This window comes from Palaemon carinicauda, chromosome 19 (genome assembly GCF_036898095.1).
Source record: "Palaemon carinicauda isolate YSFRI2023 chromosome 19, ASM3689809v2, whole genome shotgun sequence".
In the NCBI taxonomy this organism is placed as follows: Eukaryota; Metazoa; Arthropoda; class Malacostraca; order Decapoda; family Palaemonidae; genus Palaemon; species Palaemon carinicauda.
The window spans coordinates 34,853,232-34,868,783 of record NC_090743.1 but is presented as its reverse complement, the minus strand read 5'-3'; the positions used below and the strand labels follow the sequence as shown (position 1 = coordinate 34,868,783).

Sequence of the window (15,552 nt, the reverse complement as noted above, 5' to 3'; positions counted from 1 at the left end):
ATATGGTTAGCCTGGCATTTATAATGAATAATTTCTGCCACAGTACATCAGTCATATTGTTGATTTCTTAAATCTACAAACGGCATCGGTCTGGATTTATACCAAAAATAAACATTCCCTAATTGTAGGTTTGCATCTTAAAACCATGTGTTCTAAGAATTTCAGCAAGAAACAAAGAAACACACACCCACACACACATATATATATATATATATATATATGTGTGTGTGTGTGTGTGTGTGTGTGTGTATCTTTGTGCGTACTTGTGAATATGAATGAGCTATAGAGGTAATAGCACCTACTGTATATCAATTATATATATATATATATATATATATATATATATATATATATATATACATATATATATATATATATATATACATACATATATATACATACATACATACATACACACACATATATATATATATATATATATATATATATATAATATAGAGTACGAAAGGAAGTGAAAAGAATGTGTAACAGCCTTCAAGTCTCTCAACAAGACATTGAGCGAGGTGGTGGCAAAGTCACCAAAGTAAATACACTAATCAAATACAAATCTATTTGGACGTAGCCTATCCCCTTGGTCCAATGGATGGGCCATCAATGGGCATATGTGCCTCTATTTTAAGGGAGGAAAAATCCTGTATGAGTTATTGACTCCTGAAGACTTAACTCGAGGCAAATGTAACCAACCACAACTCCCACCGCAGGCTCCAAACCGACAGGATATATTTTAGACATTTACTGGCAAATTAACCTAAAAAAGAGACTCCATAAAACAAACATGGCCTAATTTTCGATTGTCATAATTTTCTTTTAAATATTGTATGCTCCATTTTCAAAATAGGAAGTTATATATATATATACACACATATATATATATATATATATATATATATATATATATATATATATACATATATATGTATATATATACATATATATATATATATATATATATATATATATATATATATATATATATATACACATATATATACATATATGAATATATATACATATATATATATATATATATATATATACATATATATATATATATATATATATATATATATATCAAATTAATAAGGCGGAGCTTCTTGTAATGACTGTAAATAATATAAAAAAAAAATACAGAATACGCCTGAATCAGCAAAAATTGCCGACCGATGGTTAGTCACTAAAATAATAAAATGGGTTTCCTCATAAATTCCTTTTTTTTTATTTATATATAGGGCATAACTATGAAAACATGTTAGGCCAAGTCATAAAAAGAGAAAAATTACTTGCCAATACTTGTCTCAATTTTACTGAATTTCAAATATTTGAATAACAAGTAATTAAATAAGTCATTTAGTGGACAATGTAATTATAACAAATGTGTGTTGAAGGAAATGGGTTAAGCACCGGAGGAGATGAAAAATTCGAGGATGAACAGTACTGTATTAACTCATAAATCATGAGTCACATTATTATTATTATTATTATTACTATCAAAGCTACAACCCTAGTTGGAAAAGCAAGATGCTATAAGCCCAGGGGCTCGAACAGGGAAAAATAGCCCAGTGAGGCAAGGAAATAAGGAAATAAATAAATGAAGAGAACAAATTAACAATAAATCATAGAATAGAAGCAGAGATTGTGAAACGAGCGGTTTAGCATGAAAAAAAAATGAATTATTCGAATTGCAATTGTAGAAGGATCACTTACAGAAGATGGGTACGAATAGCATGAGTTGAAATTGATATTTCGGTATGAAAAATAAGTTTGCTGGGAGTGAATGCTGGACGAAAGATGCTTAAGCAAATTTATCTATAATAGAGATATGAATTGGAGCCAAGATGAATGGAGCGAATATTTTAAAAGGAGACTTTGAGCGTTGCTGAAGACATACGGAAACCAATAAGATGTTTAAAGGTGATTTTGAGATTAATTAATAAAAGAGACCAGTAAAAAATACCAAAAAACATCCACGTTTACCTAATTAACGCATTCTACTTGGTTAATTCAAAGCACGGCAGACGCCAGGAGATTGTACATAACACTGGACTGCATTTAGTTTAAAATCAAATATAAAATACTCACCTAAACATATCAAGAATCATGACGCTGAACATTTTTGTGGTTGTTTCCGATGCGAGCTATATAAGATCAGATGTCCTTTGTTATCACCTTTATCACTATCAACACTTCGTACTCTCACACACTATAAAACAGCACATGGCATGCGTTGTCGAACCTTTCAATAAGTACAAATCCTCACACAATACAACCACTGCAACCCAAACTGGGTTCGAGGAAGGGTTTTATATCTCTCGTGGGTGTGGTGACGACGGTGTCTTAATGGAATGCACGAGGAAAAGCGGTGTTCGGAGAGAGGAGTACCGCAAGTCTCATTTCTTGACTCCCTCTGGTTTGAGGCGTTCTGTCTTTCCAAGAAGGTTTTTGCATCTTTGAAGTCACTATTTCTTTTAAAATGGGAACCCCCTCCGGCAGCTTATGTTAATGTTGACTTTAAATTACCGGAAACCATTCTATACTTTCCTTGAAGAGTTTTTGGGACGAGCAAGAAGCGAAGGAAATTTCACATAGATCCCCTCATGGAAAATACCTTTGCACGGTTAATTACCTCCGTAAATTTGTTGGATTCTTATGCGGTTGTCTCCGCTCGTTACCCTACACTTAATATATGCCCGGCAAAACATGCCTGCAACGTATATTCCCTTAAGCAACAACCAAGAGCTTGCACAATTGATATTTTAACCCATTTTCTGAATACACAACACTCTCGTGAAGAAATAAATCGTAAGAACAACAAAGTCACTTCGAGTTTAATAACTGGCGGCGTCGAGCACTCTACTACCACTTCAAACAAATATAAACTTCCACTGAGCTCTCTGTTCTGGGAGACCGACTTGCTCTGACCAAGGTGGTTGAGGATCCGCCTTCTCCTCTCTTAGCCGATGGGAATAATGGCCGACTGGAAAGCTGAGGATGCCAGGTACCGCTAGACAATTTCTCCTAACTCTTGCATTTCAATATACCTTCACAATATGAAAATTAGTTGTTATATGCTATCTCTGTTCTCAAAATATGAAACTTTCCTTATATAAAAATGTTTCAAATTCATTCACTACGAAGATAAATAAGAAACCGCTTGCCAGGCAAGTGCTGTTGCCAACGTTTACAAACTGAACCTGGGCACAGGTGTACAACGCTGGTATGTCGGATAGCGAGGGTGAGTGATCCACAAGGAGGGGGTGGAGGGGGGGGAAAGCTGTACGGAGACGAAGGTGAGGAGAGCAAGCCCAAGGGAGGGAGAGGGGGTGGGGTGAATAGCAAACCGAAAAGGTGCGGCATCATTAGGGAAAATCATCAATAAAGTTTGCTTTATTAATATTGGCATTACCAACGCCAATCAGTTAGGTCACACCAATTTAATAACCTCTTTTCAATGTTAATCGAACCAAATAGAGGAATCCAAACAGAAATCTAGAATCAATCAAAGCATTCCTTCGTATAATAAAAGAATAAACCATTTCAGTTAAAAAAAAAAAGGTTCAACATTCTAGCCTTTAAGGACTCCATGGCCTAGCGTGACGCACTTCATTTCTTAGGATGGCTTTCAAACGGCAGGTGAGGGACCCAAAGGGTACGGGGATTAGGGAATAGGGGGTCAAGGGGTAGGGTAAGAAAAGAAATATCAGTATCAGGAGACTCTCCACCTTTCTCAAGAAGAAAGTTAGCCACGCTAGAACCATTTCCTCAAAACACTGTCAAATGGAAAATGACGACACTACTATATCCTGAACCAGTTTTGTGACTCACTCGAATGCTTACCAAACAGCCGGTCTTCTGAGAAAATAATTAGATCTGTAGTCAAATCTACCTAGCTCAAAATATGAATGAAACCATTTTTTTCGAATATCTAAATATAATGGGCCTCATTGTAGTTGTTACCACGGTCTAGGTATACATAGACCGTGGTCGTAGCAACACCAAAACCAAATCAAGAAATATCAAGTGATCTTGTTAATAAAAAACATTATTATCATTACGGTTTTTATTTTTTTTAATGCATTGATTCTATTATCCAACATTTTCAAAATAAAAAACCTTTCCATTCTTGCCTTATAGAAGCAAATACAATAACATTTTCTTTTAATGTTTACTTTCTGTGAACTGAATGAAAAAAAAAAAACCCTGTCCCATTGATATGCCCCTTGCCTTCCCGGTTGGTTTCTTGACCGCCTCCTTGACAACTGATTTAAAGGACCTCAAAGGGAAACTGACAACGTACAGGAGAACTGTCAGGTTAAATTTACACTGACACCTAAAAATAAAGAGGGAAACCTGAGCTTCTGGGCGGTCTCGCTGCGCCCTGGGCATGAGGAAGTGTCTCGTCTTACGCAGAGAGAGAGAGAGAGAGAGAGAGAGAGAGAGAGAGAGAGAGAGAGAGAGAGAGAGAGAGAGTGGGGGTTGATTTCTTAATTCTTTTGTATTTTCTAACAAAATACTATGTTTAAAGCCAGCCATGAGTCAATGTAGTACATACAGAATCCTTTGTAATGAGAGAGAGAGAGAGAGAGAGAGAGAGAGAGAGAGAGAGAGAGAGAGGGGTGGGGGTTGATTTCTTAATTCTTTAATATTTTCTAACAACATACTGTTTAAAGCCATGAGTCAATGTAGTACATACAGAATCCTTTGTAATGGGAGAGAGAGAGAGAGAGAGAGAGAGAGAGAGAGAGAGAGAGAGAGAGAGAGAGTTGATTTCTTAATTCTTGTATTTTCTAACAAAATAAGATGTTTAAACCCTTGAGTCAATGTAGTACAAACAGAATCCGTTGTCATTTCGTGACGCACCCATATGCTACTACATAACCATTTGTGTGCAATTAACTTCTCTTGTAAATTCCTAAGTAATTTAAGAAAAAAAAAGCCTCCTGTGGCATCGCTCTCTTTATCTTTTTATTTTTTCTTGTACTAGAAGAAGAAACGCCATAATAAACAGGCCGTTTGTTTAGATTTATACACAGATAAAAAGGTAGACATCGTCTCACAGGACTTTCCCAAACCTGACCACAAATATGTCCCTCGAGTCCGGCCAACCCTTTCACTTACCAGGCGTAGCGAGTTTACACGATGCGATGGATGGACCAGAAATCACGACTTTCAACAAATAACCAGGGGAAAAAAAACCTTAAAACAGCGTAATATAACGAACTCTATTCTAAGACGACGTATATGAAGTTTGTTATAAATACATAGTTTGTGATTTTGAAGATCAACATGCTATTGAAATCAGGAAATTTTCCCAGTATCAAAACATAGTACCATTACTAAAACTAGTACAGGAACTAGTAATGGTACTGGTAAATAGTTTATGATTTTGAAGACTAGCATGCAATTAAAATCAGGAAATTTTTCCTCAGCATCAAAACATAGTACTCTTACTAGTACTAGTATAAGTACAAGTTCAATCCCAGTAAAAGTACTAGAATAAGTACAACTGCTTGTAATTAGATATATTCATAAAACTGAACAAGTTGATAACATGTTGGACATTGCTTGTCCGACTCTACCGAAACAACAAAGGACAAAAAATCACAAAATCAAGGTGCAGTTTAGCATCTCTTGAAAACAATAACACAGTAATCGGCAACTCGAGGTACAGGTACGTCGTGGTAGTGAGTGGGTGAGGGTAGATGGGCCAGAATAGCAGAAGGGGGAGGGGGGGATGCCCTTGGAGTATTAATCCTCCTAGGAGATGCTTACAACCCCCCCCCCCCCCTTCACAACTTCTCCCTTTCGAACTCGCTAGATATACAATAACTTAAAAAAAACCTGGATAAAGAATTCATCTCTAAATACCGATCCCAATATGACTATTATTCAGAATAAATATAATTAGATCATAGAAAACGTAAAAGCATAAATAAATGAGAAATATATTCAAGGTGATGGCAACATTTAATACACGCTCTTCTCAAGCGAGTAAAATAAGGCCAGACCTTTTTGAGAGATTTTACACGGTCTGCTATGAAGGTAAAAAAAAAAGGCTACAGGATATATACATTTCGTGGTTGTCTTTGACGACGGACTTATTTAAGTATAGAGATTACATATATCTCGCTTGTACTGAAGTTAACTTTGGAACAAAATATTCACATTTCGATATGGACGTCTCTCTCTCTCTCTCTCTCTCTCTCTCTCTCTCTCTCTCTCTCTCTCTCTCTCTCTCTCTCTCAAAAGTAGCCTACTCAGTAAATTTTCACATGTTCGTAAAACTGCGTTATTTAATGACTGCGTTTAATTGTTTTTATACTAATACTTTTTTATTGATGTACACACACACACACACACACACACACATATATATATATATATATATATATATATATATATATATATATATATATATATCACAAGTCAAGTCTCTCTTGATAGCTGAGTCGGTAGGGTCCCTGCCAGCATGGTTTCCAGCCGTACAGGTGGTGGTTCGAATCCCCACCCGGCCAGAAGCTGTTACCATAAAATGAATTCCAAGTGGATATATATTCCCAAGATAGAATTCGGTATTAAATGCCATTCGTGGGTGATATTTACATATATATATATATATATATATATATATATATATATATATATATATATATATATATATATATATATATAATAACTGACTTCAAGATTGCCTCTTAATGAATAGTCCAACAGTTACAATAAAAAATTTAGTAATACCAAAAATACAAAAAATATATTGAATATCAAAATACACATTAGAGACTTCAATGGTCAAGAGAGAGAGAGAGAGAGAGAGAGAGAGAGAGAGAGAGAGAGAGAGAGAGAGAGAGAGAGAGAGAGATGGCAAGGGCGATTCAAAAATTGCATAAAAGGTATCCAAATATGGCATAAAATGACCACAGGGAACAGGATATGATGTTTGCACGTATGTTGGTTACCGGCTGTACAGCGGATGGTTTTAATATCCGATGAAACTATGTGGAGAGAGAGAGAGAGAGAGAGAGAGAGAGAGAGAGAGAGAGAGAGAGAGAGAGAGAGAGAGAGAGAGAGACTGGACAATTTGCAATTTCCATTATGAAGAGGTACAAAAAAAAATTAATTTGGTATCAAATCTTAAATTTCCAGTATGATGTCAACAAATTATGATAAGAATAATACTATATCTAACTCTTTATATATTACACAGCATATAACCTGGAATAACATTAAGGTATAATCATGATACTTATCATGCATTGAGCGAAATCAAGAAACCCAGCTGGGTCCCAAGTCATCAAGACCTTGCTATACATTCTAAAGTGTATTTTGTAAAAAAAAAAAAAAAAAAAAAAAAAAAAAAAAAAAAAAAAAAAAAAAAAAAAAAAAAAAAAAAAAAAAAAATTTTTTTTTTTTTTTTTTTTGCAGGTGACACGAGTCACATTCGTTATAGACAATGAAACGTACAGCAGTTTTACTTTCTTTTGTTACTATACTGTACATATATTCAACGCGATACATAAGATACATGATGGCTGACCTTGTAAGACTGAATGATTATCCTTGAATTGCGAACAGAAGATTACTTGTTCAAGGTGACCAATGCAGGACCTCGTAAATCCTTCAAATATCTAACTTTAAAGCATTTGGTTGATTTAGAATCTCCAGCACAGTTCTTTATATAAGGTTTTTTATAGTTTATATAAGAGATATTTATTTGACTGTGTTACTCTTCTTAAAATATTTTATATTCCTTTTTTTCCTTTCGTCACTGGGCTATTTTCCCTGTTGGAGCCCCTGGGCTTATAGCAACCTGTTTTTCCAACTAGGGTTGTAGCTTAGCAAGTAATAATAATAAAAATAATAATAATAATAACAATAATAATAATAATAATAATAATAATAATAATAATAACAACAATAATAATATCTAATAATATATATATATATATATATATATATATATATATATATATATATGTATATATATATATAAAATAATATATATATATATATACACACACACATATATATATATATATATATATATATATATATATATATATATATATATATGTGTGTGTGTGTGTATAAGTATGTATATAAATATAAATATATATATATATATATATATATATATATATATATATATATATATATATATATATATATATATAATCTTTGATTACATTTGTCCATAGCATAAAAATCTATTATGCCTTTAGTACATTCGTGTGCTTAAGTATATGAAGACATATTCGTGTATAGATAAACATTAATCATTAATGTCTGAATTTATTGGGGGTAAAAATATATAGTGTTCTACGTGATGGTACTAGAGATGGCTGAAATTGTATGGCATTTCCATAATGTTAAAAAATATTAAGATTACATAACCAATTTTTCTTCTGGGTCACTAAAATGTGGGCATGTATATCAACGAAGTTTGATTCAGTAGCAAACACCATAAAAACACTGTGGGTTACATAATGAACAAGTTCACCTCGTTCTAATTCTAAAGTTAAATATTTATTATCAAGTACCTTCCGTTAATATTCACCAGATTCTTCAAGTTGAGACAAGCGAGACAGATAACAAGACACGACTTCTCATATGATAATCCGCATATTTTTATTATTCGAAGGTCGACGGTAAGGTCAACTTGGAATCTTAATAAGCTTGGCTTGAAGCAAAAGAAAGATAAAAGTAAGTTGGGGAAGGACAAGGTCCAGCCACTTGACGAAAGGACCGTCTCTGAAGACTACAAAATATGCTCGTCTTCAATGTATGAATTCCATGTTGGTACGTCATCTATAGCAGGAAGTAATTCCTTCTTAAAATAAGTAATGTTTCTGCAAGGAATGGGGATTCACCAAATATATCTTAAGAAATTCTGTATATTTAAGGGTTCCATTATTTTCTTTACTTCTGTTTGTCAAGGAAAGGAGTGCTTCTTAAGTCTATCGAACTGTTTACTAGTATAATGCTTTAGTAAAAATGAATTGGATTAGTAATAAAATTTATCAATTTGGGCTAATGTTAAATCATTTACACTCAGTTTTATTAAATACAATTTTTTCAGTATTCATACTCCGGAAAATATCTACAAAAACAAACATTTACACCATGATAAAAATCCATCAAAATCCTATATATTTCTTTTTATTGACACATGCATAAACTATTTGAAGCAAACATTCATGGAGGAGAACAGATGTTATAGGAAGAAAACTATAATCTGGTGAACTATTCATGATTTGCTAGAGTAAATTATCGACGGCAAACATACATCAATATGTAATTTCCCAAAGCTGTTAATGCTTTCAGGACGTTTTTGTTTAAAATATGAGAAACGCTTAGCTATCTCGTTTCCCCAGAATGGCTTTTCTGTTCCTTAATGAAAAAATATGCATACCTTGGGTAATAAATTGCTATGTATAGAAAGCTATAAAAAATATTATCACAACTCTCGTAATCACACTCAAAGCAAAATGAGCTGATCAATCTGGGTATATATATATATATATATATATATATATATATATATATATATATATATATATATATATATATATATATATATATATATATATTCAAATCCAAAATAATACGTAAATTCTATTTGAAAACATTAGCTTGAGAACCCTAAAATTGGCCGACTAGATAGACTCTTGGGATATGTAATTACATATTCTAATTAAAACTCTATAAGGATCATCATCTAGTCTACAAATGAGCAGAAAATGTTTTATTATTATTATTATTACTACCTAAGCTACAACCCTAGTTGGAAAAGCAAGATGCTATAAGCCAAAGGGATCCAACAGGGAAAAGTAGCCCCGTGAGGAAAGGAAACAAGGAAAAATGAAATATTTTAAGAACAACAGCATTAAAATAAATATTTCCTATACGAACTATAAAAACTTTAGCAAAACAAGAGGAAGAGAAATAAGACAGAATAGCGTACCCGATTGTACCCTCAAGCAAGAGAACTTTAACCCAAGACAGTGGAAGACCATGGTACAGAGCCTATGGCACTACCCAACACTAGAGAACAATGGTTTGATTTTGGAGTGTCCTCCTAGAAGAGCTGCTTACCATAACTAAAGTCTCTTCTACCCTTACAAAGAGGAAAGTAGCCACTGAACAATCACAGTGCAGTAGTTAACCCCTTGACTGAAGAGGAATTGTTTGGTAATGTCAGTGTTGTCAAGTGTATGAAGACAGAGGAGAATTTGTAAGGAATAGGCCAGACTATTCAGTGTATGTGTAGGCAAAGGAAAGATGAACTGTAACCAGAGAGAAGCGGGCAATGTAGTACTGTTTGGCCAGTCAAAGGACCCCATAACTACAGAATTATCAACTGGTCTACGTCATTTATAGACAGATAACTAAAACGTAACTATTACCCAAATGACGGAAAATAGTCCTATTGATAAAATGTGAGCTTTTTCATTTCCTTCAAATTACTCGAATCGTTTATCATTTTATTATCATCGCCACCTCCGTAATTATAACACTTTCTCACAATGTAATAAAAGTCGCCATAACTCCTGAGAGAGAGAGAGAGAGAGAGAGAGAGAGAGAGAGAGAGAGAGAGAGAGAGAGAGAGAGAGATCAAATATAAATTTCTTTACTTCAGTATATCATGTTTAACAGTTGCCTTGAAGACTTCTCACATAAAAAAAATATGATTCCAAGTAAGAAGTAAAATATGTGAGAACATAATTCAACAGGCTTTCACGTTCGAAATTTTTGCGACATTCTCAACTCACTGAGGAAGCAATTAATTGTTGAAGTTTTCATTCATAAATTGATAAAAATGCTAATAATAATACAGGTTCATGCGGCTCAATTATCAATGATTTAAATTTTCTTTGTAGGTTTTGTAAAAAAAAAAAAAAAAGAAGAAAAAAAAAATAATAATTTTTTTAGTGACATGCCATTTCTTTATAGAGATAAACCCCACAGATGAAAGTGATTGAATATTTGTATTTGCGAAAAAAATTCGACGAATTACAAGAGTGGTTTTCAACTTTCCAAACATTGCAAAGTTATTTTCAGAAGATATTTACCTATTCACATAGGTAGTTTATCTTCTGATACATGTTTCCGATCAGTTAAAAGATCAGAAAAAAAATATGCCATTAAAAAAATGATTCCAAAGGAATGAAAAGAAAAATATCACTCAACTTAATCTTATGGTCTTGACGAACTTTGAATTACTATATATGTTACATAAGCATCCTTCTTTTCCAACTGGGGTTGTAGCTTAGCAAAATAATAATAATAATAATAATAATAATAATAATAATAATAATAATAATAATAATAACTAAAAAATATCCCTCAACTTAATCTTATGGTCTTCACGAATGTTTGAATTACTGTATAAGTTACACAAGCATCCTGCTTTTCCAACTAGGGTTGTAGCTTAGCAAAATAATAATAATAATAATAATAATAATAATAATAATAATAATAATAACCAAATCATTATAAAAGAAATTCATATTTAGTGAAGCCTTAGTAGCCTTTAAGAAGTGGTAGTGGCACTAAAAGAGTTTATTCTTTTATTTAGGGGTTTAAACACATCTTTAGCGATGAAGTCGTTAGCTTCATCCTATTTATCTCGGTCGGCGTAGATGCTGGTACCTATCAATATCTGGGTGGGGTGTCGTAGAGGGGCCTACTGGAGGTATCCACAGAGCTTGCAAATGTGATCTCATTGCTTCAACACTTACAAACCACGACTGGTCACCACATCGCCATATATATATATATATATATATATATATATATATATATATATATATATATATATATATATATATATATATACTGTACATATATACACACACATATATATATACTGTATATATATATATATATATATATATATATATATATATATATACACACACACACACACACACACACACACATATATATATATATATATATATATATATTAGCTGTTTGTTTTTAAAACAACCCCAAACAAAGCTGTCATGAGAGAGAGAGAGAGAGAGAGAGAGAGAGAGAGAGAGAGAGAGAGAGAGAGAGATGAGCAATTCACCCCCAACCCCACCTTTTAGAATTCTACCTCAGAGATGACTGGGGTATTCGGAGGAAGCTTGAAGCATCAACAATGGCCGGCATCGGGTTTCCAAACACTCTAGAAAGACCTCCGATAGGATTTCATTGCACCCTGTTCATGCTATTCTGTATAGCTGAAATGAAGGAAATGCCTTTAGTTTTTTGTGCATTTCTTTTATTGGTTTGGTGAAGGGATTGGGAACGGGGAGGGGGAAGGGTGAGGGGGGACGGTAAGGTGGTGCCGGTTTAGTATGTGGCCTACCTTTTTTTATTCTGGTTTAGTATGTGGCCTACCTGGCTTGTTAGGTTGGGTTACGTTGGATTAGGTAAGGTAAGGTAAGGTTAGACCACATACTAAAACAGATAGAATTTCGTAGGTCGTATTCGAAAGGTAGGCCACATACTAAACCGGCAGCGGTAAGGTAAGGTGGTGCTTAAGAAACAGTATGAGCAGGTTACAGGGAGCGAGGAGTGAACTGATTACTTCCAAGTAACTTTCCATGACTGACTAAATCCATAGAGGATTCATTGGCTAGTACTGTCTGGCCAGCCAAAAGACCCCATAACCCTCTAGCGGTGGTATCTCAATGGGTGGCTGGTGCCTTGGCCAACCTATTACCTATAAACTCATGGTTTTATGTCAACGGTGTCCATAACTACGTAAGTCGTAAGGCCTTTCATGTGACATGAATTCTCAATTCAAGGTGATGTTTATTGCAAGAATGAGCTGGCCATGTGTCGGCACGGGCTTTTCCATGGTAACCAGTCAGAAATAATACCAATGGTAAGCAAACCCTTGGTATGCACATACTCACTTAAGTAACCCGGCAAAAGAACAGCGCCATACTATTTTGAGATATCAATGGCTGCCGACAGCTAAAGGAACCTGATATATACAGTGAGTTTATGCTTCAAAGCAAGATTTTATTAATATTATTTTGTGCTCGTCCACATAGTAATAATACATGTCATGGTACCTTTACTTCTTAAAGAATCTGTAAATACAACCTATGTTACTGAAAGTATTGGAAATTGTATTCAAGTTAGAAAGGATATGAGTTATAAGCAGCCGTGTATATATATATATATATATATATATATATATATATATATATATATATATATATATATATATATATATATCTTTATATATATACATATATATATATAATATATATTATATATATATATATCTTTATATATATACATATATATATAATATATATTATATATATATATATATCTTTATATATATATATATATATATATATATATATATATATATATATATATATATATCTTTATATATATACATGTATATAAATATATATATATATATATATATATATATATATATATATATATATATATATATATATATATATATATATATATATTAATTGAGTAGCCCCATGAGGAAAAATACCATCAACAAGAAAAAGTGCAAATCAAAGTTATAATCTTTCGTCTATTATAACTAAGACCACTCACCTTCCCAGATCCTTTGACTCAATTTGATGTAGCCCATGCCCCTGGCCTTCTGCATCCTACCCATCCTAATTATTGGGCATCGATTAATTATCTCTTAGCTTTCTTCGCCCATCCCACACTCCCATGACCTAAGTCACGAACATTCTCACATACCCAGCCATTATAACTGTTCTGGTCGGGCGAGAAGCCAAAGTTACCCACTACTCGTTTTATTTATCAATAGTATTTTTTGGGATATCGTCGGCCTAAAAACTTTCAAAGTTCTGGATTATGGATGATCATTTGTTTCCAAATTACACACACAAATTTTCAGAACGTAATCAGAATTGTAACGGGGTGCGTGGAAGCGCAAAAAAAAAAAAAAAAAAAAAAAAAAAAAAAAAAAAAAAAAAAAAAAAAAAAAAAAAAAAAGAGAGAGAGAGAGAGAGAGAGAGAGAGAGAGAGAGAGAGAGAGGGGGGGGGGCTTATGATTATACTAAACCAACTCCTTGGCCATTAATGTGTTTGAATATTGTTAATGTAATGAATAAAATTTACTAGGACAACAGAGAAGAAAAAAAATCGCTTTCTACATACATTACCATGACGAATTGAACAAGGTATGTAACTATTAAATTTGCCTGGATCTTGACATAATCCTTCAATCAACCAAGTTAAGCTATAAAAATAATGATATGAGCTTCGCCAGAAACAAAATCAGAGCGAGTGTTTTACAGAATGCATATAAACCTCAGTCTTTGCAATTGAAAAAATGAAAACAGCATTAATAATCTCTTCAGATACTATAAATATGAGGATTTTGGTAGCAAATATGGCAAGTGTGATAATTACACTTATTTGTTATTAATGTTACAAATATTGGGTCAGAATTCTTAATTTGAAAATAAAAAATGCTTGGAGTTACTAGGTAACGAAATGATTTGAGTTTCAATAAAAGTAAAATTGATTTCTGAATTACTTAAAACAACAGAAAATTCTGATAATTGATAACTGTAAGGCAAACTCATTCTCTTAAAACAACCTCACCCACCAAATTCCATTAAATATATAAAATTTCCTCAAAGCTCATACTATACTAGCTTCATTGCATACAATATTTCTACTCGAATAAAATTCCTATCATGGAAAAAAAAATCAATTAGAAACCTTGTCATCAGTTATCAAAACAGTTTTGTCGAAACACAGTTTTTAATAAATGATTAAACCACAGTTTCACGCTAGAATTGTAACAATAGTATCTCCTAAATACATATGTGAATACGTTTTTTATATAATTAAGTGCCGTCACAAATATATATATATATATATATATATATATATATATATATATATATATATATATATATATATATATATATATACTGTATATAAATGTATATGTATATATATATATATATATATATATATATATATATATATATATATATATATATATATATATATATATATATATATATATATATGTATATATATATATATACACACACACGCGCATAGCAATCCAAGGTCTGCTTATCCAACGAGTGCTAAATTACCTAAAAACACCGAGAACAAATAATTGGCATGCTCTGACTCATTTAAACTAATCATAAAGTTCATGACCTCAGTACATTATAGCTTGAAATGTGATACAGAAACATTGCCTCCTGGAACGTTTACATGTCTTTAACACTGAAGACCCACAACACTGAGCTGCAGTAGTAACATAACACAGAAACCTGGAGGAGTTGGTGGAAGAGGCAACTGGTCACAATGATGCCCGAGTGAGTGTGCAAGTAAAATGCGAGGGATGACATGATGATAACCTGCTTAAAGAATTGGTACACAGTTGAGGGTACACTCGGGCACACTATTCTATCTTATTTCTCTTCCTCTTGTTTTGTTAAAGTTTTTTTATAGTTTATATAGAAGATGTTTATTTTGATGTTACTGTTCTTAAAATATTTT

The 15,552-nt window shown here is 32.7% G+C and overlaps 1 protein-coding gene across 1 annotated transcript in view; it reads right to left on the bottom strand.

Annotated features, from left to right (window-relative positions):
- Positions 1 to 2,966, bottom strand: part of sdt (stardust) — a 67,599-nt gene extending 64,633 nt beyond the window's left edge. The window contains exon 1 of the mRNA XM_068393469.1: positions 2,101 to 2,966. Within this exon, the coding sequence (XP_068249570.1) occupies positions 2,101 to 2,132 (32 nt within the window). The 5' untranslated portion in view covers positions 2,133 to 2,966. The remainder of the gene's footprint in view (positions 1 to 2,100) is intronic.
- Between the last annotated feature and the right edge of the window lie 12,586 nt (positions 2,967 to 15,552).